The 26388-nt window shown below is 33.9% G+C and overlaps 1 protein-coding gene across 3 annotated transcripts; it reads left to right on the forward strand.

The window, feature by feature from the left end:
* On the forward strand, window positions 1-25725 carry LOC133185561 (ATP-dependent RNA helicase DHX33-like). 3 transcript variants are annotated; one of them, XM_061320853.1, is made up of 21 exons: window positions 1-15; window positions 4959-5087; window positions 9723-9883; window positions 12885-12935; window positions 13045-13116; window positions 13632-13741; window positions 14119-14236; window positions 16120-16218; window positions 17539-17624; window positions 18388-18559; window positions 18948-19045; window positions 19766-19939; window positions 20794-20884; window positions 21459-21524; window positions 22079-22167; window positions 22428-22494; window positions 23190-23294; window positions 24217-24350; window positions 24446-24515; window positions 24732-24841; window positions 25606-25725. In XM_061320853.1, the coding sequence occupies exons 2-21, from the start codon at window positions 5027-5029 to the stop codon at window positions 25682-25684; spliced, it is 2013 nt and encodes a 670-aa protein (XP_061176837.1). In that variant the 5' UTR covers window positions 1-15; window positions 4959-5026; the 3' UTR covers window positions 25685-25725. The 3 variants fall into 3 exon arrangements, with proteins under 3 accessions (XP_061176837.1, XP_061176836.1, XP_061176838.1); XM_061320852.1 differs by lacking the exons at window positions 1-15; window positions 4959-5087 and adding an exon at window positions 5935-6023; XM_061320854.1 differs by lacking the exons at window positions 1-15; window positions 4959-5087; window positions 9723-9883 and adding an exon at window positions 10367-10409.
* Window positions 25726-26388: the final 663 nt, after the last annotated feature.

The raw sequence follows: 26388 nt of genomic DNA on the forward strand, positions 1-26388 counted from the left end.
TAAATATTTTTAGAGGTAGGATTTTTCTTACTTGTACATTTGTACATTTTCAAGCGGATAAAATGTAAAAAAGTTTTAAGTACTTGTCTTGGCGGGTGCGTCGATTTACCCAAATGGACCCAAATGGAACCCAAATGGACCCAAATGGAAATCAAATGGACCCAAATGGAAATCAAATGGACCCAAATGGAAATTAAAAGTTTATAATTGTCAATTAAAAATCAAAATAGACCCAAATGGAAATGAAATGGACCCAAATGGAAATTAAAAGTTAATAATTGTCAATTAAAACCATACATACCATGTAGTTAATTTAAAAAAAAATATTTTATTGGGTATTAAAAATTATGATGGAAAAAATTTATAAGATTAGTTTCTCATATAAAAATTTTGACGTATATTAATAAAAAAAAAAAAAACTACTTTTAGATTATCAAATATTTGGATCGTTAGCCGTTATCAATAGACTATTTTAAAAAAGTCTATAGATTACGTTGCCCAGCTCTTGCCACGTGGAGGCCATCCCAAAAAAAGAGCCATAATTTTGAATTTGGAAAATAAATATATTTAAAAAACACTAACATTAACATCGAAAGAAGAGCCAAACGAACTCACTTTGAATATTATTTTGGGAAAAAAATAAAACTATTACTTTTTATTCATTTAACTTAAATTTTTTTAAATGTATAAGAAAAATGTTGAAAATTTGTTAAATTGAGTTGGAATAAGAGCTGTAAAAATAAATAAAGAACTACATGGAAACTATAAAGAACTACATATACAAAGTACAGCAAAACTATTTAACATGCATAACAGCTAGATAATTTGGTTAATAGCATTTTATAAAGTTATAAACTAATCAAAAGCACATAATATTTACAATAAAACTTTTTAAAATGCACTACATTGACAGAGCTACTATTTCATAAAAAAAACTTTTAATGTAATTATTCCAATATTTTAGCTAACATATAATTTACAACAAAACTATTCCACTTGCACTATACGGAGCTACTATTAATAGTATTTGATTAGATACATCTTAAAAATGACTTAACTTCACGCACTGTGCCAATTCTACATACGAATGTACATAATATTTACAACAACATTGTATCTATCATGCATATCATTGGTGGAGCAACTATTTAATAAAATACATCTTATAATAGAGTTAATTACGCAAAGCAGAATATATACAACATATGAAAACTATATGGAACTACGTACATGTATACAAAGTACAGCAAAACTATTTAACATGCATAACAGCTAGGTAATTTGGATGAGAGCATTTTATAAAATAATAAACTAAACAAAACCAAATAATATTTTTAATAAAACCTTTTAACATGCACTACATTCATAGAGCTACTATTTCATTAGAAACATATTATAACTAACATATAATATAATATTGAACAAGTATATACAATATATTTACATGACATATACTTACCATAGAAATTACTAATAAAAATTAAGAATGAGATTGTATTTAGAGAACTGTTCTTATCGTGTCAAACACGACGCCCTACCAGGGCCCAGACTTAGTTCTCCAATACACAATCTTTTTCAAATACGCATAAAACTTTAAACATGTACATTTACTCACTATTGTCATAAATCAGTTCTATAATGGACGTTGCACAGAGTCCCTAATCGGTAAAGTAATTTTTGGTGCTTCTGTCACAAATCGGTCACATATCGGTAATGTCAATCTCGGTGTTTCTGTCACAAAATGTTCACATATATCGGTAGAGTCACAAATCGGTAAAATCGGTTTGAATCGGGAGTATTTAGCACCTGGTTCGCTCTGCTTTTGGTCTTTTCCGCTGACACGGTTTTTGAGCCACTTTGGATGTTGGTGGAATCTGTTAGAAATAAAAAGAATAATCAATACATTGATGCATGTATTTGAGATTTTAAAAAAATCTGGTAAACAATCATAAAATTATTAAGAAATATTTTAAAACATTTTTTTTTACCTGAAAGCTGCAATTGGTACTTTTAATGTAGTTGGTCTTGTCTTTGGCAATGGGTTTCTGACCGAGAAGTTTCCACACTCTTCTGTTCTTTTCCGACCTGCTCAGCTTCAGCCATACGTCGGGGGCAACCTTATGTTGTTTCTGGGAGTCCTCTAAGACATAGTTCCCGTTGCCATGAAGAGCACAGCGGAGGTCGTGGAACTGGATAGCACTTATTTCGTTAATTTTTGCGATAAGGTCTGGTATTTTGTGGGGCTTCCAATTTAACGACTGCTTTAAGCGATTATTCATGGATTCCGAATTGTTGTTGGTCCATTGTTCCTCGATTATCCCTGTTTGAAGTGGGGTGTATACATGTTTTTGAAGTAGAGGTTTTAGGCGATTTTCAAAATGTTGTTGGAACTGGGGAAATTTGTGCTTCAAATGGCTGTCCAAGTCCGCTGTTTTGGAATCGAATGAGAATGAGTCGTCTGCGTTTATAAGGCCTTCCTGTCCAAATATGGTGGAAATGATGTGTTCCCTTTCCTTCGTGCTGCAACCTTCTTTGTCCTTTAGATATCTTCGGACGTTATCCTTTAGGTGTTTGGTGCAAAGCAGTTGGATAGGATCCTTAAATGCATGACGAACAGCTTTCAATATGGCTTTTTCCTCATCGCTGCCTATTTTAAGACCATTTGGGAATCCCAGTTTTGAATTTAAATGGCAGAAAAATTTGTAGTATGAATCTGTTTCCCCATCCCAATGCAGCAAAGTGGGCCCAAGGAAAATGGGGTTTTGCAGAGTTTCTTTTTTTATGATTTTCCGGTTTTTGTATGTAGTAGTTGTCACAAAACATGGACCCAGGTTAAAAGTACGGTCTATGCCCAGAACGCTACCATTGGAGCCTGTACAATTTGTCTTTAAATCTTCCAGTTGTTCTTCTGAATAAATGATTATGCTTGGGGGTTTGTTTGGTGTTATAAATAGTTCCCTGATGTTGCTTTCCCCGTTCTGGCACATAGAAATAGCCGCTAAAACCTCATCAGCAATATTGTGGAGTTTAGGGTTGTCTTCCTTCTTGGATTCCCTGTAAACTTTATCCCTTATTTGCTTGGCATTTGGAGCATTCATGGAGTCATCGAGCATCATTTGGTGGCATGTTTTGATTGGCATTTGGTGGTTTTGTTGTGTAATTTTAGCGGCTTCGCGTAGGATCCCTGGATCTGTCCTCATGTAAGGCTCCTCTGTGGTTTTGTTGTTGCCATGGGGCGTCCTTACGGAATTCTGCTCTCCTTGGTATTCCACTAGAGCTATTTTCTGTTTCTCTTCATACTCCTTGGGCAGTTTTGTGAAGATGGTGACCCTTTTTTTGTAATTTTCGTCGATCTTAGACTTTGCGTAGTAGCGATGACTTTTTACGATTTCATCTTCGGATGGCTGTGGCTCCATCGGAGGATACTGGCGTTGACCCTGGACCATCTTCTCGAGGCAATAGAGTTCATTCTTGATGAAAACAGACTTCAGCTTGCCTTTCTGTGTTGTAAAGGTGGAGTTGACTGATGTGCCAGTACGCCCCCATGCTCCACAGTCGTCTGGAAATTCATGGACGTTGTCAGATGTCCTTTGCAGTAATAAATACACGTTATTTTTTGGTCCTCTGGGAATAGTTGATGAAATTGATTGGGTTGGTGACGTGGTAACTGCTTTGTAGGCTTCATCTATTGGCAGTTATGTTTCTCTTTTGACATATTTATTTCATATGCAGTGAGTTACAGCTTTGTCATGAAATGAATTTTCATTATTTGGTTCATGTATCAGATATACATGTATGGTTAGCTGATTAGTGAAGATGTTAGTCTTGAAATGATCCGTCTCAGAGAATCAAGTGAGAACAAGATCTCGAGGGAAATCTGTTGGTAATTAATTGAAAAATTCCAGAAAATGCTGTCTGTGTGCCTGTGAGGAGTTAATTATATCTGTTAATCTTCCACACACAAACGCAAAAAGAGCGGTCCTACTAAACAGAGTACGCTAGTACGATAGAGTACTTTAGAGTACGCTAGTAAAATTTAATAATTTAATGCAATTTAACTACTTTTTGTATGTTTTTCTACTTTAGTTAAACATAATGAATATATATTTTAAATTAGATTTGTATTTATATGTATTTTAGGAGTTATTTCAAATTCTGATTTCAGGTGACGGTTTATCGTTTGATCCCGATATAATTTAACTTGAACATGTTGAAATGTTTCATTGTTAATGTAAAAAATATTTATATAGGGCAATAAATTTAATTTTTGATAAAATTTAGTTGAAGTTAGTAAGTCTGAAACAAAATATTAATCGAGATCAGAGTGTTAATAATCTTTAACAGTTTAATGCATTGAATCATGAATGTTATTTTCTTGTCAAAATAGCGCTAAAAACAAATATTTTGAAATAAATATTGCAATATTAGTTTATAATAATGTTTAATCGAGTTATATTTACATGAATAAACAATTTAATTGCATTAAACTACACATTTTTTCTAGCGTACTCTAAAGTACTCTATCGTACTCTAGCGTACTCTGTTTAGTAGTACCCCAAAAAGAGAGAGAGAGAGAAAAAAAATCACAATTTCGAATTACATTTTTTAATGAAAATTCGTGGAAATATTTATCACAGCAACACTCTTATATTAGATATATTTTAATTGTGTGACCAAGTTTGTTTGTTTGTTGTTTTTTTTTTTTTTGGGGGGGGGGGGGGTTAAACTTATCTATTTCCATAAATCTAAATCCCACCAGCTGCCAGTGTTTTCATGACTTCTTTTTTTTTTATCTTCTTTATGTTTCAGTACCCAGCACACAAACTTTTGTCTGTAAGATACATTGATCATGTGATGTGAATATTTGTACATCTCAGTCATGACAACATGCTCTGAAATTCAGTGCTTAAATTGAGGAGAGTTTTTATGTTTCTGTAAAGATTCAATCCTACTTTTAGAATTTCAAAGATGTGGTATCAGAGTTGAAAAGAAATAGTTAAAGAACAGATTGAACAGGGGGAACAAAATGAGAATGCCAGAGGATGGTCCTCCTTCAAAGAAGTTTAAATACACCCTGTCTCATCACAGTAAGTACCGTAGTCAGAGACAATGTGTACATTAATCTGAATTCTTAAAAAGAAAAAAAAGCGGGTTATGTGAATTTTTTCTGCAGTAGCTGCAATGTTAATTCCTGTACTAACAAACAAAGACAGACATTTTATAGTTTATATTTATATCTTTAATATTGTATTTAATATAGATGTGTATGACATTGTATGCATAATTGATTGAACAGCTGTTGCTTAAGAAATCTATGCAGGTGGCTTTCTCAGTGTTGTTTATGGACTAATTAACGGCAATGGTTTTTATAAGAAATAAAGGAAATAATATTCAGTGGATGTAAATATTAATAAGTATGAACTGCAAGTTATCTCCATCAATCTTATAGACACATTAGAAGAGAAACACACTGCAATATAACAGTATATATTCTGGATAATTTATCTTAAAAAGAAACATAAAAGCAAACATGAAGCATGCAGCAGCATTTAAAGCATTGTACAAACACACAGCATTTTTACTGGTACATTAAGCACACTGTGTCACAGCAATAATTCAATTACAGTGTATATTTTAACCTGGTGTAAGTCAGCATCATGAAAATAGCATGGCAACACCACAGTAGATGGTATTTGACATATCAATGTTCAAGTTACAAATATTTATCTGTATTTTATATACTGCTACAGGAATCACTATAAATGTAAATACTGCATAATAATACTTCCAATGGGTTCTGTCATTACACAGCTGTAGATTGTCAGAAAATTACACCAAAGTGTGGGTGTCTGTTTGGCATATTTTTTTGAATGACATCATAATAGATGCTTCTTTTGAAATGAATTCTAGAAACAGCTAATGTTTTCTGTTTAACATCATCAACATAAAGTATTTTTAAATGCTGGGCTACTGTAATCTGTCACTGCAGAATCTGGACAATTCTTTATATAGGCAGCTTGAAGGTATGTGAAAGAGAATTACTGAAGACAAATTGTAGAAGAGAACACAGTCTGCTAAAAAAAGAAATCAGTTTCTTCCTTTGCAACAAACATTTGCAGGATTAACATAATCAAGTATGTCATTTGCAACAATAACAAAAACAAAAACTTCAAATTTAATATTCATCCTGAGGTTTTGTCATTTTAAGAATATTTACATTCCACATTTATTTTGCTTATAAAGTATGTGGAAAGCTATATGGCATTTAAAACACCATATTAAGTTATGATTATTATTTTGATGTCGCAAGAATTGAATGCTGTGCAAGTGCAACATCATAAGCCAAAATCAACATTCAATCTCACATTGAAGAGTTCAGTGGTAGCTAGTAGATGTCAGTGGTGCTTCTATTAATTGTAACATACCCAAAGGATAATACAGGGATTTTGAAATATAAATCACATTTGCAGACAAGGCAGGGAATTTTAAGCATCATTATTATTATTTTATTTTTTTGAATTATTATTATTTTTTTAAGATGGATTCTTGTAATGTGCAAACAAATTAAGTAACTTGTTTGTTAAGGTGACATCCAATCTTGGTTTTTAAGGGATCTTTGATAATAAGGAATTCTGTGAGTTCAGTGAAATAGAAAAAAATGTGGTCATTTAACTGCGGTTTTGTCATTTTAGGATTATAATATTTCATTGCAATCACTCTCCTAAAATTTATATCTCTTTTCTTTGATAATTTTTTTAATGTTTTTACAAATAATCTGAAAGGAAATGAAATGTTTAATAAAGTCAGACTAATTGTCATAAATTAGAGGCTTCTCTATGAGATTGAGGTAGTATGTATGGGTTGACCACTGTTTGACCATTGGCCAGTGTGCGTTGACAAGTCACAGGGTAAGTTCGGGCAGTGTCGGTCATTCACCACGGTTCAGATCTGGCCGGCAGGGTGAAATGTTCAGTTAAGTCTGATCAAACATGTTGAACAGTAATTTCCTTGTCAAATTTGATAATGACTCTCACTCCTGTCTGATAAATTCAATGAAAGTCACTTGAGATTCCCACATGAAGTGGTCAGTTTAGGGGTGGCTTTGTGAGGAGGTCTCTGCTGATCTGGACAAAAACTCCTGACCCTCTGCTGACCCAGCCCTGCAGGGATTGACCACTGCCCACTGACCTTTGACCTATGATTAGGAAATGTACAAGCAGAACTTGATTGTTAAATGAAGGGAATGACTGTTTTTTATGGTGACGTCCAAGCCTGGTTTTAAAAGGGATCGTTGATATTAAGGAATTTTGTGAGTTTAGTGAAGTAGAAGAAAATGTGGTCATTTAACTGTTGACTTGATATCCATTTTAGGTTGATTAACTGCCCCCCTAAACAAATTATCTTCACATTAAAGGAGTATTAAATAACAAATTTCATGGAACTTCTAATCTTCAGACTAAAATAATGTTTATTTAAAGAGAGACAGAAATGATGAGCTAGCATTTTCAGACAAAACATATCATGTTTTCAATTCTGATCATAGGAAGACTGACTTTCTACAAAATGCTGAAGAGTGTATGAAAAAAAAATTGAAAAGGGACAACTTCTTATAATAGATTTTATAAAGTAGTAATTTCTTTATCTACATGTATATGATTGATGACTGTATTAACAAATTAATTACAAAATTCTAACCCCATTTTTCATTTGTAAATGTTGTTTGGACTTACCCATTCATGGATATTGCAGTACTATTTACTAGAATTTAGTTAATTAATTAATTAATGATGATCTGCATTAAAGAGAACTTTATGTACTATTCAAATGTGCTTATTGCACATCTATAGGAGCACTTAATTGGTCTTCCTACGTACTTTATATAGACAGGAAGTGATTACTGTCTTTATTATACCTAACCATCTTGGCCTATAAATAACCTTGACTCAATGATGACCACTATGTGGGTGACCTTTTGCTCTGTCTGGCCCTCCCACAAAATCATCACATAGTGGTCATTTTATTGTATATATACATGTAGAGATTAATGTCAGCCCAACTGTCCAGACACATACATGTACATGTACCACACACACTCAGGAATCTTGCAGAATCAATTTGTTAATTATTGCCATTAAATAATGTGCACTATAAATATATCCTAATAATTACCCAGTGTACTTAAAAATTGGAAAAGATGAGCACTTACAGGGACTTATACTTAAGAAATTATAATAAGGGATGGTGAATAGCTCTAGATCATCATCAGCAAACATCCTTCTGTCTCAAGGTCATTAAAACATAACTCTCCTGCAAAATTAATTAAGAAATACATCATATTTAAATTGACATTCCTGTATTTGTTGAAGTCATAAGAAAGGACTGACAGTGAGTGAGTTAATAGAGAGGATCAGTTAAAGAATATAACGATGTCATAATTATTGCCCTTGTGTACCTGTACAGGTATTTGAAATCTTTTCGATGAAAATAAAATATATACAAAGCATTCTGGACGCTCAAGTTTTACGTGATTTACATGATTTAGGCTTCAATAGCTACTCAGCTTATATAAACACTATTTCCAATAGTAATATCAGCAAGAACCTAGGAAATTCTGAAAAATTAGAGTGTCATAAATTGTTCTGAAATGTCATTGCCTCTGATTAGGTTTCAAATAAATACTGGAAATGGATATATATGTTTGATGGTTCTTTGATGTAAGTCAGAAATGACATCCTAAAAGCTGTTTATTACAATGTATTAATTGGAATTTTAATAATTTGACATGTGTAGGTTTTACTGTGGGCTGCAGTTAAATTGCATTCAGAATCTTCAACTTTAGAACTTGTAATTAATTAACATATTGTCAGTGTATATTTCACTGGATAGTTAATGATTTAAAAATTTGTTTAAACATGATGTTATAGGGCAGTATCTCATCAATAGATTTGCATGCATATAATTAAAATAGATGCTTATGCAGAAGTGTCTAATTAAGAAAGCATGATCATGCAGAGATGTTTTACATTTAAGTTTCAACATATGCAAATGTTTCCTGTTCTTTGACTGTTAAAGAGACAAATGAGAATGAGATTATGTCTAGACATAGTGTAAATGATTATATAGGTTCCATTCTGGGGGTTTTAGTGGTCACTTTGTGGTGTGAAAGTGAAATGAAGTTTGTGACCCTGTCCCGCCCACTTCTAATATTAGGGATCTGTCCATAATGATACATTGGGAGGCTATTTTTAGTTTTATTGTTACCATGGTCATTAAAATGTAATTTATCATTTGTTGTCATCAATTAAATCTCCAAGGGTTCTGGGGGAGTGAGCTTTATTGTTGGAAGGTCTTTTTAATGAAGTATGGGTTTGCCAAGAGGAGTGGTCTATTTTTACTGGAATCTGATTCATTACATAAAAATACATACAACATAATAAGTAATAATTATATGGACAGTAAAGCATGCTTATAGCAAATATGCTTATAATAGATTTATGCTTACAGCAGTGATTTTCCTTCACCATGATTTTAAAGTATATGTCAGAACAAAACATATATACTGATACATTAAAAATGAGCAAAATTGTCTGTCCCTGGCACTTTAAGCATATTATACTGTACATAGCTTAGGTTGTATAATGATCTCTGACTATGTTCCATGTATAACTAAGCAATGATAATTTTCTTTATTAACATGATTGAGCATTCATTTATAATTTCAGATAATGGTAACAATAGTTATGTGTCAGAGAAACTCCTCCAGGAGAAGAGGAACCTCCCAATATTTCCTGCCCGGGGGAAGATAATTAACCAGATACAGAGACTAGACACAGCTATACTGATAGGGGAAACAGGAAGTGGTAAAACCACTCAAATACCACAGGTAATTGTAGGACACATGTACTATTGATACAACCATTCATGTTAATGTGGGAAACAGGAAGTGGTAAAACCACTCAAATACCGCATGTAATTGTAGGACACATGTACTATCGATACAACCATGCATGCTAATGGGGTAAACAGGAAGTGGTAGAAAAACCCGCAAATACCGCAGGTAATAGTAGGACACATGTACTATTGATATAACCATGCACACTAAAAGGTAAAACAGGAAGTGGTGAAACCTCTCAAATACTGCAGGCAATTGTAAGATGCACATACTATTGATACAACCATGCATACTAAAAAGGGAAAACAGGAAGTGGTAAAACCACTCAAATACTGCAGGTAATTGTAGGACTCATGTACCATTGATACAACCATGCATACTACCGGGTAATGGGGGAAGGAGGAAGTGGTAAAACCACTCAAATACTGCAGGTAATTGTTGGACACATGTACTATTGATACAACCATGCATACTAATTGGGGAAACAGGAAGTGGTAAAACCACTCAAATACCACAGGTAATTGAAGGACACATGAACTATTGATACAACCATGCATACTAATGGGGGAAACAGTAAGTGGTTATACCACTCAAATACCGAACTTCAAGGTAATTGTAAACTTGTAACCTCTCAAATACCACAGGTAATTGTTAAAAAGACACATACTGTCAGTGGATACAAGCATAGTATTGAAGAAACAGAAAATGGTTAAAAAAATCAAATACCACAGTTAATTGCAGAACATACAAATGTACCATTGATACAACCATAGTACTAGAGGAGACAGGAAATAGTAAAACCACTTAGGAACAACAGGTAATTGTAGGACACACACTTGTTCTATTGATACAACCACCTGATACGGGAAACAGGAAGTAGTAAAGTCACTCAAATACCACAGTTAATTGTAGGACATAACACATGTACTATTAACAGAGGAAACAGGAAGTGGTAAAACTACTCAAATACCACAGTTAATTGTAGGACATACACATGTATTATTAATAGAGGAAACAGGAAGTGGTAAAGTCACTCAAATACCACAATTAATTTGTAGACATACACATGTATTATAAATAGAGGAAACAACAAGTGGTAAAGTCACTCAATTGCCGGAATCATCTAGGAAGGTAGTATACATGGTTAGCTGTATGGAAAGCTAGGTTTTACCAGTTGATCTCTACAATCTTGGCATTATATGACCCAAATTTTTCTTGTACATTTAATAGTAGGTTAGACAATTAATTAAGAAATTCAGAATTTGGATCATATCTATTTTTTATGATAAAACGAAATTATCATCGTACAGACTATCTTCAGTAGTTTTCCCAGAATGCCCGACCGTGAAGTCGAGCATGCGTATTCCAGAAATTTAGACTAACGTAGTTGCTAGCGCTTGAGAGCGCTAGCAATAATAGGAGAAACAGGAAGTGGTTATACCACTCAATAACCACAGGAAATTATAGAATATACACATGTATCATTGATACAACCGATCAACTGTCAGCGTGTGAAATGCAGACCCTGGATATAATGAGTGCTGTGGAATCATTTAAATTCGTGGGGGTCAATGTTCATGGGCAAGCAAAATTTTATTGGTTCATGGGGATGTAATTTTGTGGGCAGCTCATTTATTTGGTAGATTTAATTAATCAGTACATTGAAAAAAAATTGTTCGTGGTGATGTAAATTCGTGGGTAAGGGTTGCCCACGAAATCCACGAACATTGATCCCCCACGAACAATGATGATTCCACAGTATTGGTCATAATGAGATCTAAACCAATGTTACAAACATCCTGTTATACCCTGAGTCCACTGTTATAGGATAAACAGGAAGTGGTATAATCACTCAAATACCACAGAAAATTGTAGTACATACACTGAAAGGGGAAACCGGAAGTGGTAAAACCACTTATATACCATAATCATTTATTATTAGAAGTGGGCACAGAAATATACGTCATTTAAATTTATTTTCGTAGGCATTAAAGTTGTTTACTTGAATATGACAGTTTCCAAGCAGATGTTGAACACCTGGGAAATAATTAACAAGCATTTAATAGCAATCATGGAACTTGGCATCTCTGACATTATCTCTATCACAGACTTACGTAAAACATTTTTCAAAATTTATATGTTTTTCAATTGAAATTCATAAAGATATTATTTCAATTTCTTCATTTTTTGTAGTTGAAAACATAGTATCTGTAAAAAGAAAAGTCAGTCAAAGTTACATCAGCACTAATGGGACATTAATATTGGGTAGCTTAGATCAATTATGTTATGCAAAACAATAATGCAGCAAATCAACTTTGACTAGGAAGTATCTTTGCCTCAGCTTAGAAAAATTAATCATAAAGAAGTATTATGATACAGTTTTCATTCAAATTAAATCTAAAATTTTTATGATGAAGAAAACTTTTCAGTTTATTTGTTAGCTCTGTGCACATACATCTGTAACTTGAATTTATTATATAGATAGAAATTTTAATGTACTTATCTAAAGAATAAATTTATTAGCTCCCCAGTTATACTGTATAACCCGGTTTGGGTTAATTAGTTTATGCTTATAAAACCATGAGTATACTGTGTATACTGTTCCAAGTTTCCAACCCAGATTCATTATTATTCAATTTTCTATCAATAAGTATTTAAAAATTTCAATTTTCCTTCAAAATTGCCTTCAAATTGTACAAAGTTTAAATTTATTATCAAGGGGATTTATGTTTTAGACAATAAAGGTCATATGGTATAAGCTAATTTTTCTATCTAATTAAATCGCACGTTACAATCAAAATTAAACTATTTCATATTATTGCAAAAAATGTATGAAACATTTTTTGAATTTTTTTCATATTCACTGATATCCATGTACTTATCACCATAATGATGAATGATGCATATCAATCCCCAAATAAAATAATATCTTTGTCAGATGGATTTTACAACTTGATCAAAAAGTAATACATGCTATTTATTTGTATTTCAGTATCTTTTGGAGGCAAATGTCAACAAAAATGCCATTATTGCTGTAACACAGGTATATAACTGTGTTTTAAAAATTTCTAAAAGTGACAACAGATATAAAATGAGCTGTCTGTATTTTTAATACTTGCCATGTCTATATGTATGGATGCTTTATTTTAAAGCCCAGAAGAGTGGCCGCCATTACCATATCACAGAGGGTAGCCGAGGAACAAGGGACAGAACTAGGACAAAAGGTACCACACTGCTCTGTATTCATCAGTAGGAAATTGTCACTTTGTTAGTTTAGAGAAAAACTGCTTCATGTAGCAATGTTATGGACAGAATTGTTCTACCATTGCTAAAATTTACATACCATGCCTGCTATCATCCCCCCTTCCTTCATTTCTCCCATAGAGCTCTGAACTTTAGACTTAAATTTTACATTATTGATATGGTGTTTCACTTCATGTTGAAGTAAAATTATTCACAAATTATTTTGAATGTACACGATGCTGTTTTATCTGTATTATCTGTCAATGAGTTTTGATCCTACAGGAGCAGATGTTAACTGTATATTGCATGTGTGATTCAGTTGCATGCTTTCAATGCAAGTCACATTTTCTCACATGTCATGGTTTTATTGTCAAAAATGTCAAAAAAATTATACACTTACATTGTATATGCAGACAAGTGACATACATGTACATGAATAAATCATAATGTACTTTTCCATCTTTTAGTTATGCTGTTAACTTTTATTTTTCACCAGGTTGGATACTGTGTGAGGTTTGAAGATGTCACGTCAGAGAATACTAAAATTAAATACATGACAGACGGAATGTTACTGAGGGAGGCAATCCTGGACCCGCTTATGAAGAGGTGACAAACAAATCTGATATTAAAAGACTACTTTTTTATATGTACTGAAAATATTAACACTTTGTGTATATTTTACCTCATCTGTAATCTAAAAGTAGTATGAGTAATTTAAGAGTACATGTATATCCAAAAATAAATCATGACTAATCAAAGATCTAAAGTAGCTATTAGAAAGCAGCCAACAAATTTCATGTTGGATATATTAAAGCATTTCAACAAAAAATAACACTGAATTTGAATTATTTCAGATTGCTGGGGTAGCAAACATGTACCATAGATGGAAATCAAAAGTTCATGACCCCTCAAATACAAAATATTAAAATATGTCCCTGTACAAATAATTTACACAGCTATCTGAGTTCATAGTTTTTCTTCAGGTACTCCATAGTGATTTTGGATGAGGCTCACGAGAGGACAATCCACACAGATGTCTTGTTTGGAGTGGTGAAACAAGCCCAGGCCAGGAGGAAGGCTAGGGGAATCAGGCCACTCAAGGTAAGAAGTCACCAAAAACAAACCCAGACCAGGAGGAAGACTAGGGAAATCAGACCACTCAAGGTAAGAAGTCACCAAAAACAAACCCAGACCAGGAGGAAGACTAGGGGAATCAGGCCACTCAAGGTAAGAAGTCATCTAAAAGAAACCTAGGACAGCAGGAAGGCTAGGGAAATCAGGCCACTCTGAAGGTAAGAAGTCACCAAAAAAAAACCAGGTCAGGAGAAAGGCTAAAGGAATCAGGCCATTCTAGGTAAGAAGTCTAGGCAAGGAGAAAGGTAAGGGGAATCAGGCCACTCAAGAAGTCACAAGAAACAAACCCAAGCCAGGAGGAAGGCTAGGGGAATTAAGAACTCATGGTGAGAAGTCAGTAAAAAAAAAAGTCCAGGAGAAACTTTAAGAAAGGCTAGGGAAATCAGGCCACTCAAGGTAAGAAATCAATAGAAACAAACCCAAGAGGATGGCCAGGGGAATCAGGTCACTCAACACTCAAGGTAAGAATTCACCAAAAACAAACTAAGGCCAAGCTAGGATGAATGCCCCTCAAGGTAAGAATTCACCAAAAACAAACCAAAGCAAAGCCAGGATGAAGGCCCCTCAAGGTAAAAATTCACCAAAAACAAACCCAAGCCAAGCCATGAGGAAGGCAAGGAGAATCGAGCTCCTCAAGGTAAGAAATCACCAGAAACAAACCCAGGCCAGGAGAAAGGCTAGGGGGATCAAGAACTCAAGGTAAGAAGTAACAAAACAAGGCCAGGCCAGAAGAAAGGCTAGGAGAATCAGGCCAGGTAAGAAGTCACTAAAAAAAAACAGTCCAGGAGGAAGGCTTGGGAAATCAGGTCTCTCAAGGTGAGAAATCAACAGACAAAACCCAGGAGGAAGTCTAGGGGAATCAGGCCACTTAAGGTAAGAAGTCACCAAAAACAAACTCAGGCCAGGAGAAAGGCTAGGAAAATCAGGCCACTCAAGGTAAGAAGTAACAAATCAAGGCCAGGCAAGGAGAAAGGCTAGGGGAATCAGGCCACTCCAGGTAAGAAGTCACTAAAAAAAAGGCCAGTCCAGGAGGAAGGCCAGGGGAATCAGGTCACTCAAGGTAAGAATTTACCAAAGGAGGTATTTACTGCAAACAGGTTGATAGAACAATCTCTAAAAGGTTTTGGTTCACATCTGTGTTAAGTTATATTTTTGCTAAATGAATGGCATTTATGTGGGTTTTTTGTCTTGGCATGGAATATTAGGAAGAAAATATGTTACAAGAACATCTTTGGCTGGACACTGAACATGTACATGTATATTTTTTACAATAATTACTTTTCACATAGGTGTGATATATCTACAATGTCATAGAGAACTTCCTAAGTTAGGTTTTTCTGTAATTCCCTTCAAATGGTGCCTCCAGAAAAGATAAAGAATTAAAAAGTATATAATATTTTCATTTTTTTCATTTACATTTATATTGGTGTTCAAATTTTAATAAACAGCAAAAGTGGACACATTATGGGTTATACAGTATACTGGTATGAAACGCAGTATCATTTCTGTGGTTGTCCAGTTTTTATGGATTTTTATTGTTCTGTCAAAATGTTGAGAAATATAATCACAAAATATTCAAGTCCTGTGTCATTGGTATTGCATTTTCAAATGGAATCACAAAATTTCAAACAAAAAAAATTAAAAATACTACTTATGAAGGATGAAATAAAAAAAAAATTGAGCTGGAGAAGTTACCCCCAATAATATTCAACTCCTTAATATCCAGTGATTGCAACTTTGTATTTAAAGAGCTCATGCTATGCACAGCTCATTGTCCTACTTCTCATTAATTAACACAAAATTACCAATTAAGATGAAACTGAACTTTCTGATTGTGATTTTGATTACAGATACTTGTCATGTCTGCCACAATGGACGTGGATCATTTCTCAGCATACTTCAATGCTGCCCCGGTGCTGTATCTAGAGGGAAGGCAGTACCCTGTACAGGTAAAAAGGGGGAATCATTTGCCATAACATCAGTTTAAAATTAAAGTCTGCTATCTTTATTAGTGTTGTTCCAGTCATCAATTATAATGAAAAATCAGTCGAATGTTGGTATGTTCCAAATGCTCAATTATATGAAAAAATCATTTCAATTTAATTCCATTAAAAGGTGCTTGACAATGGCACATCATGCTCAGTCTTTTACTGAAATGAAGTGCTCCACTTGAATATTCCCACAATAGAAAAGTCCTCATACATGTGCATGACTTTTTTCTTGGTTACTCTGTGTTACTTTATATTCATCACAGATAAAAGTGTATAGGCCTACCAAAAAGTTTATGTTAGTAACAAGAAGAAATTCTTATTGATTCCCATCACTAATCTGTATATTTCATATACTTAAGCTTTCTTATGCCCTGTTCACATGGGGAGTTTAATTCCTGACCAAGGAAACGTAAGTTACTGCAAATTAAATTTTAACTGCATTCACATGGAGAATTTAATGCGAATTAGTTTAATTCAAATTAATTTACTGCGCATCAAATTACTTCGCACGAAAAATTAAGTTTATCACTAAACATCTGTATAGACAGTACGCTATTATGTCAAATGTAATCTGCTCTATCTGCATAAGGTGACATGATTTGCAAATGACGTCATGATAACCTTACTGTATAGAAAAATTTTGATTCGCATTAGTTTACTTTGCATTGACTGTCGTATGAACGCAATTTAATTTGAATTAGTTTAATTTGCATCATTTTACTTCAAATTAATTTATCTCGAATTAAATGTTTCATGCGCATTTGTGTGAACAGGGCATTAATAAATGACATCTGAATATGATAATCTTTATTGATAAATTGAACACAAATGTAAGTTGGTATTGTAGGAACTGGTTTTATCTGGCACTCAACAGCAAATGCTGCTGTGTATTTATAAACTAAGTGATAATATTTGAAATTTAACTGCAAATGAGATACAAATGTGTAAATGGTTATTGAACTTTATCTTAGATTGAATGTGTATTTTATATTTCATGTCCAACAAAAAAAGAAATGAATTTTTAGCACCTTAAAGTGCAACAATATTTAAGTATTCAAAACTTTAATAAAACTGTTTACACAATTTTTTTTTCTCAATTTAGCTCATTTTAAATACTCTTATTAAAATGATAAATCTTAATAGGAAAAAAAATTAAATAATAATTTTAAATACTAGTATTCACGAAGAGCATAATTTTGCCTGTAGAGGCTTTCCAGAGTCCAGCATTTGGACATCTGACATGGATTCTTTGATTTCTTTGTCTTTGTTTCATTGTAGGTGTACTATGCCCCCGAGCCTCAGTCAGACTACACATTTTCCTCCATAGTAACATTGTTCCAAATCCACAGGGCGGAGCCTCCAAAGTAAGCCTTACTATATCATCATGGTTCCTTTTGGTTCCTGGTGGACCATAGGGCCTCAAGCCTTACTATATACCGGTACTAATATTAGTAGTGATAATAGGTAGGTAATATTTATATTTAACAGATTTATTTTATCTTGTGTCTAGCCTACAAAGTTGTTGAGATGTTTCATTCCATCATGCTGTCAGTACATCATTCCAAAATAAATTTGTCTCTGGACATTTGTTGAGATTTGCCTACAGACATTGTATTTTGATGTGTATTATTGACTGATATTGACTTTTTACATAAGATTTATCTGTAGCCTAGTGGTAGGATGCTTGCTTCATAATTGGGAGGTAACGGGTTCGATTGTCGTTCCTGGCATTGTGTTAAGCACTGTGCCAAGCACCTGGCACTAGAATTGAAAGTCATGGATCTTTAGGATGTGACCTTAAAAACCAAGGTCCCATGTCATAGTAGGCATTGGCTTGATAAAGAACCTCCACTGCTCAGTGGCCCTGAGTGCCAAGTAAAGATCTATGTTTGAAGCCCTTCACCGTTATACAGTGACTTCTCACTGTATAAGTGAAAAATTTTCACAAGGGACGTAAAACAATAAAACAATCAATCATAATAAGGCTGAGTCTCAACAAAGAAATTTGTATTTCTTTTAACATATTTTATAAACATAGATACACTTATTTAACAATTATATATTTTTAAAAATGTTTAATATAATAGAAGATTTTGCTCATTTTGAATTTTTTTCCCTGTGTTGCAGCAAGGATATATTGATGTTTCTGACTGGACAAGAAGAGATTGAGTCTGCTGTGAGAACTATAAGGGACATAACTCGTACAGCAGAGGAGAACATGGCACATCTGATTGTCTGCCCTTTGTATGCAGCTCTTCCTTCACATGCCCAGCTTAAGGTCTTCAAACCAACTCCTAAGGTACATACTGGATAAGTAAATTCATTTGAAGTGTCAAGCAAAACGGTAAATAGCATACAATTGAGATGCTAGTATTTTTCAAATTCAAGTCTATATTGTAAATCTGTGCTGTACAATTGTAAATTTCGTAAACCTCTGCTGATGCATTGTGATTGTAAGCCTGTGTTGATATATTGTTATTGTAAGCCTGTGTTGATATATCGTTATTGTAAGCCTGTGTTGGTATATTGTAATTGTAAGCCTGTGTTGATATGTCAATGCAAGCCTCTGTTGATATATTGTTTTTGTAAGCCTCTGTTGATATATTGTTGATGTAAGCATGTTGATATATTGTAGTTGTAAGCATCTATTGATATGTTATTGTAAGCCTTTTTTGATATCTCTATAGGGGTGTAGAAAGGTGATAGTAGCCACCAATATAGCTGAGACCTCAGTCACCATACAGGGAATCAAGTTTGTTGTGGATTCTGGAGTTGTGAAGGCAAAGTAAGCAATTTACTGTAAAGTGATTACATTTAGCATGAACGATATATGGCAGAAACAGATTATTCTAAAAGTTGGCTAGGACTTGATAATGTGCTTTTTGAATGTGCTACATATACAGTAAAACTCATTTATAAAGAATTCACTTATAAGGAATTGTCAGATATAAGGAAGCTTTTATGAATCCCATAAAAGACTTTGAACTATATTCATTATAGTCTGATTTAATTTTGGTTATAACAAAGCAAAATTCAAAGTCCCAGTGACTTCCATGGAACTAAGTTTTACTGTAAATATGAATACACAAGGCATTTAGGGATGTACTTGATTTAATGAAAGTTGCTTTCCATCATAGGCATTAAACAGAATACACAGCCAAATTTAATACAGTTGAACTTAGGTATCTCAAACACTGATATCGGGAATACCATGGATATGTCGAAGTGATTTGGAAGTCCCAACCACTTTTTCTTTAAGTATTTTACCCCTGATATCTCGAATCCTCAGATATCTCGAAATTTTTTCTCAGTCCCATTGAGTTCGAGAAAACGAGGTTTGATTGTACATGTACGCTTACAGTAATACACACTGCTTAAAAGATTTATACTCAGTCTCTCACAAATGACAGCTTGTTATGGTTTTTCTTGACTGTAGATATATTTTATTTTTTAAAACTTAATGATGGTAATTTTATTCTATAATGCTCACTTCTGTTCACTCTAGAGTGTTCAACCCAAACAGTGGCCTTGACCTGTTGAAGGTTGTTAAGGTTTCCAAGGCCCAGGCCTTACAGCGGACAGGGAGGGCGGGGCGGGAATCAGCTGGGTCATGTTATAGACTGTATACCGAGCAGGAGTTTGAGCAGTTCAGTGACAATACTATTCCAGAAATCCAAAGGTAACACTATTCTAGAAATCAGAAGGTAAAACTATTCCAGAAATCCAAAGGTATAAAAAAAAATCCAGAAATTCCAGAAATCCAAAGGTAAAACTAATCCAGAAACCCAAAGTGAAACTATTCCAGAAATCTAAAGGTAACACTTTTGACAGTTCACTTCATCCGGGATACATGAACATAATATTATTTAATGCAGCATTTTGTATGTTTTGACTTTTTACATAGCACCAGCAAATAAGGGGTTTAGTCTTCTGAATACCTTTTAAAATATTTCATATATTTAAAATGTTGTAAGCTCTACTAATTAGGGAATAACTATCTTCTAATTTTGGACTGATAATGCTGATTTAACGGTCGCAAACTGAGTTTTACCGGCGACACATAAGCGAAGCCAGTAAAACAGATGTTTGCGACCGTTAAATCAGCATTAACGGTCGTAAATACCAATTAGAAGATAGTTATTCCCATTCTAATGCAATTTGTGCCCTTTGTTTGATGTCTACGTCTTATTTTGTTGAGTTTTATTTTCTGAAAAACATCACGGAGTGACGTCACAGTCAAAAGCTTTCACTCTCATTAATGCTTGTTTAACTGCCTAAAACATGTTGCATTAGCCAAATGAATCAAAATTCATTTTATAAAACAGTTGCATTAGAATTCAATATTACTATAGAGCTTCTGTTTTTAAATGTTGGAGGAGGGACACAATTTCATGCAAAATTCTGTTTTATTCAATGTATATTTAGGAGTTGGAGTAATACATGAGCATTTTTTTTGTGTATTTAGATGCAGCATATCATATGTTTTTAGGTAAATTTAGGTGCAATATATCACCTATATTTTTGTGTATTTAGGTGTAACCTGTCCAGTGTTGTCCTGCAGCTACTGGCCCTCGGAATCTCAGACATAGTTAACTTTGACTTCATGGACAAGCCTTCAACAGAGGTAAATATGGTCAAACATCATTATCTCAAACTTGATGGGACCGAGAATAAACTTTGAGATATCTGAGATATCTGTTGGTTCGAGATATTGAGGGTAAAATACTTAAAGAAAAAGGGCATGGGACTTTCCAATCACTTCGACATATTCATGGTATTTCGAGATATCAGTGTTCAAGATACCGAAGTTCAGCTGTATGTATGTGTAGTGTACTATTCATAGCTACAGTTGTGAGTTGTCTTCAAGTTGTCTTCAAGAACTATGGGAATCAAATGCATGGCTATTTTTGGAACAGAAACCTGAATGATAACAATGTTTATTATGTTTATGTTTATGTTTATTATCTATAATCATCTCTCAACTGCATCAATCCCTCAAGGCTAAGAAACTGAATTTGTTGTCATGAACAATATTTAAATACATTTAATATTTACTTGTGGTTGTTTGCATCATATTTTATGGATTTTTACTAAAATGAATATTCAAGTCATGAGTTTATGACAGTCTGTTCTTACAGAAGTTGTTGATTTGCAGTAAATGTTGATATGAAAGTCTGATCTGTCTGTTCTATTTTTAGTCCATTATTGCTGCAGTCCATCAACTACACAATCTGGGGGCTGTTGTCAAAGAAAACACTATAAAGGTATCAGAACAGAAATATTACCAGCTATATTTTCCAGTGCAAAATTATTGTAACGAAATGTACAGAAATTATTGTAAACCAACTATTATTCGCGACATCTTTAACTTGTGAATCTTCAGTTAAGAATCCATCTGCGACTACTAATTTTTGTGACCAAGGCAACATTCTACATAAATACATACATGTAGGTGAATAATTGATTCACGACAAGAAATATTTTCAAGTAAAAGAAGGTCACAAAACTCTTGGATATTTCTCGCTCACGAATAAAAGTTGGTTTACAGTATTTTCAACGACTGTTGATTCAGAATAACCAGCTTAAGAAAAGTGTGATGCTTCTGTAATGTCTGGCTATGCCATAATACTTCATTTGAATAAAACATGGTGCCTAATTGTTCTTGTGGTACCTCTTTGTTCTTTTGCCTTAAAAACTAATGCAACCCAGCGTGAGTGTACTCTGTTATGTGCATGGACATGTTTAGTTTGTAGACTTCTTGTAAACACCACTATTTACCTTGTTTTTACATGAATAGTATATTCTTTTCTTGTTGTAGCTGACCCCAGTAGGGAGACAAATGGCAGCTTTTCCTCTGGAACCAAGACTCGGGAAAACTCTATTGATCGCTAAGGAGAATAGCTGTCTGTAGGTTCTTCTGGCATTAAAAATTATCAAATAAGAGAATACATGTAGCTGTTTGTCAGTTCTTAAAACATACATATACATGTACATGTATATCAAATAACAGAATAGCTGTAAGCAGTGTAGACATGACACTGCATGGATATATATGATACAGACTTTATTATGAAGATAACCATGATATAACTGTCTTACAACATCAGTCATTGAAGTAGTTCTTAATTTGTTCTTTGTATGTAATTGTATTACATATAAATTTACAGAGAGGAGATCCTGACTATTGTATCTCTGTTGTCAGTGGACTCTGTCCTGGTAACACCACAGAGCAAGGTAAGACTATTAAACTATCTTACTGTGGATGGTGCCCGCTTGGCGCAGTGGTTAGAGTGTTTGCTCTAGAGTCACAGTGTAAGGAGTTGATCCTTACATCGTGGGTTCGAATCCCACTGCAGGAGACAGTCCTTTGGATGAGACAATATAAACCAAGGTACCATGTCGCAGTAGGTGCTGGCATAAAAAAAGATACCTCACTGTTCAATGACCCTGAGTCTTAATTTGCAGCCCTTCACTGGCAATTGGTGGCATCTCCATAAGAGTGAAAAATTCTCACAAGGGACATTAAACAACAAACAAATAAGACTGTGGATGGTGTGCAGAATTTAAGAGTTAAGAGTTAATTTAAGAGTTAATGCTGACAATTATTGAGCTGAATTGTTTATATTTTGTAACTATAGTGTGATTTTGTTTTCACTGTAAATTATTGAGCTGAATTATTCATTTTTAGTAACTATACTGCAAATCACTAAATTTTCGCTACACCTTATTTCCTCGAGATAGTCAAGTCTCTTCATTAGCGAGGCAAAATTTTCATGAAGTGTGGATATTTCTTATGTTTATATAATCATAAGAATTATTATTGTAGGCAAGAATGAAATTTTTGCGAGTACACTGTCTCGCGTAATTACGCGAAAATAAGTTCTCGCAAATAAAAGGTGATTTACAGTAGTGTGATTTTGTTTTGACAGAGGGAAGAAGCTCTGGCAGCAAGACAGAAGTTTGTGTCAAGTGAAGGCGATCATATAATGCTGCTGAATATATTTAAGGCCTACAAGGCAGTCAAAGGCAGTAAGGTAGGCTACACAATCATACCAAGGCAAGGTAGAGTACACAGTCACAACAAGGCAGTCAAAGGCAATAAGGTAGGTTACACAGTTACTGCTACAAGGCAGTTAAAGGCAGTAAGATAACCATTAAGTAAAAGGCAAAATGTTATGCTACACAATTATACCTACAAGGCAGCTAAAGACAATAAGGTAGACTACACAATTATAACCTCAAGGCAGTTAAAGGCATTAAGGTATGCTACAGTCATACCAACAAGGCAGACAAAGGCAATAAGGTAGACTACAGTCATACCAACAAGACAGACATAGGCAATAAGGTAGGCTAAATAGTTATGCCTAAAAGATAGTCACAGGCAGGAAGGTAGGCTACAGTCATACCTACACCTTTACTGAGTTTTCCTCATAATGAAACATTCTGCTCTAAACTATTTCCCTATAAAATTTCTTCATTTAAGGGCAACTCTCTTCCCCAAAATAAAACTACTCCTTATAAGAGAGAGGGTGGCTCGCTGTTGAGTATTTGTAAATAGAGTTTATCAGATTTATTGTGCATTCTACGGGGCACAAGAAGATGTAATATATTTTACATAAGCTAGGCCTGCTAAGCAGTGTGACGGTATGACATGATGCTGTTTAGTATGACAAACTATTTAGGGTGACAATGAGCTTTATGATATTCTGCTGTGTATTTTGACAGTATTCTATGCAGTATTCTGCAAAGTTAGATTGTGTGCTGTAGTGTGTAGCAATATGCTCTCTATGTCTAGCCAGTTTGAAAGTTTGCTATGAAGTTTTTGCTGTGCATTTTGATAGTATGCAGGGCTGTGTGCTCTGAAGAATGACAGCTGTTGTGTAGTGTGACTGTGTGCAGTGTGCTGATATTGTGCAGAAAAGTATGCTCTATGATGACAATATATTTCTAATGTAGGAATGGTGTATGGAGAACTTCATCAACCAAAGAAACATGAAGACAGCAACCGAAGTTAGAAAACAGCTGTTTGATATCTGTGACAGAATGGAGTTTCCCATCAAGTCGTGTAAGAATGATACCACCATCATCAGGTGGGTAGAAGTCATACATCATACAACTTAATGGGTTTGTGGAATTATGATGATTATAGGTACATTTGATAAATTATTTTCTTTACTTTTTACAGGAAATGTCTGTCTCATGGTTTCTTTATGAATGCTGCTGAATTGCAAAAAGATGGATCTGAATATACCTCAGTGAGCTATTGCATTTTATTCCTCCTCTTCAGGTTTTACATATGACTGTTCTTATACAAGTAGACCAAAATAAATTTTCCTTCTTTTAAATATGTATCTAATGAAATACATGTACATGATACATGTATATTTCTTTGATGATGTTTTTCTTGCTGAATGAGCAGTGTAATACATCTGACTATATTAGACAAGTGATAAGACAAGGTTATTTTTCAGTTATCATCAAGGAAGACAGTCTCTATTCACCCATCCTCTGTGTTGTTTAGATGTAAACCTGCCTATGTCATTTATAATGAGCTAGTCCAAACAACCAAGTGTTATATGAGGTACAGTCATTCACAGACTTATAGGGAATCCATAGGTATAATCCAATAATGGTCACTTTGAAGAATGTATACATAGTTCTCGTATGATATATTTTCCCTCCAAGTTATTCCCCTTGGCCGCTATCTTGGAGGTCAAACCGGTGAGTTCTTATCTTTGAGCAACCAATTCAAGACATGTATGGCAGAAATATGAAGGAAGAAACCTTTACAATATTAAAATTCGGAATTAAAAGAGGCTTTAACAAACGTATATTCATCTGAAAAATGGTGTTTTCTGTACCTAAATGTCCAGTATGACAATTTTAAATTGAAGGAATCTAGGCATGTTGACCTCCAAAATGGCTACCAATGGGGAATAACTGTTGCTAAAATTGTGTCTATCGAAAACTATCTATAGCCAATTATCCAGTAAAAGGGAACTCAGTGGGGGAACAATAGACAGAAAGTTATGGGACTTACATTCAATTGTTTCCTTTTATAAAACATTACTGTTTTAGACCATGGTTTTAGTATTTTAGGCCATAAAATATGATAGCTTGTATAGCAAGAACAAAAAATGAAAATGATTTGTATTTACCAGTACTTTAACTTTTTTTTTATTTTTAAGATTTCATTTTGTAAAAATTGGCAAAGTTCAAAAATCTTTTCTTTTATAGCTGAGAGTTTCAGAAAAATATTGTTTAAAGATGTCAACCAAAAAAATTATATTTGTATATATCAAGAGGAGAGATATGACACTTTTGATTCCCATCTGTCAATTTCAGAGACCTGTGTGTTGTTGACCCTGACTGGCTCTATGAGGCAGCTCCTGTGTACTTCAAAAAGAAGAAACCAGGGACGTGACACTGTTAATGTTGAGAATAATAAAATGTTATTTTATTTCAGTGGTGTAAGTGTTAATGTTATGAAAAGAAGATCAGTGTTATTTTACATGACATGCAGTCAGATATTTTCTGTATGTTATGAAATAAGTGTTACATAGAGACAAGCACAATTTTACATGAGTTTGTCTGCAGAACATGCATGGTTTTTAAAACTTCGTAATTTTAAGACATGACCTCTTTCACTGTCAGCTGGATAACAAAGCAGTCTGAAGTTAAAGCAGTGATTTAACATTTCTAATTGCAGCCCGGAGGACCGGGCTGCTCTATACATACAAGTTTAAGTGTTGGTATATGGGGATTGAGGTGGGAGAAGTTATTCAGAATTAAAGGTTTTCTAAACATTAAAAAGATTGTTAATCAGAATGTTCTTTCCCTTTATAAATTACGAGATACACAATATATTTACTTCCATAAAGTGAATCTGTAAAAATATATATGTTTTTCATATTTAATATATAAAGTTGCTTATCATTTACTATCGAAAAAACGACAGGTCCCTTTTTTTTTAGAACATCGAATTTTACTTATTGCATAAAAACGTAAAAATGTACTTTACACAGTTCGTGTTTTATATTCTTAAAGTGAAAGATATTTTCGAAAATAGGTGATGCATGTGTCTGGTTTCAAATTATATTTTATGCAGCCAACATTTACTTGAGGAAT

The sequence above is a fragment of the Saccostrea echinata genome, unplaced genomic scaffold (genome assembly GCF_033153115.1).
Source record: "Saccostrea echinata isolate AGI-Se365-2 ecotype Australia unplaced genomic scaffold, CSIRO_AGI_Sech_v1 ptg000012l, whole genome shotgun sequence".
Lineage (NCBI taxonomy): Eukaryota > Metazoa > Mollusca > Bivalvia > Ostreida > Ostreidae > Saccostrea > Saccostrea echinata.

What these genes read in the sequence shown, in the direction of transcription:
- LOC133185561 (XM_061320852.1), top strand. Translation starts at nt 5,960, where the DNA reads ATGCTGGGCTACTGTAATCTGTCACTGCAGAATCTGGACAATTCTTTA. An exon ending in TCAAAGAAAACACTATAAAG is followed by an intron (nt 21,525 to 22,078) that starts GTATCAGAACAG and finishes TTCTTGTTGTAG; the next exon opens with CTGACCCCAGTAGGGAGACA. An exon ending in TGGTAACACCACAGAGCAAG is followed by an intron (nt 22,495 to 23,189) that starts GTAAGACTATTA and finishes TTGTTTTGACAG; the next exon opens with AGGGAAGAAGCTCTGGCAGC.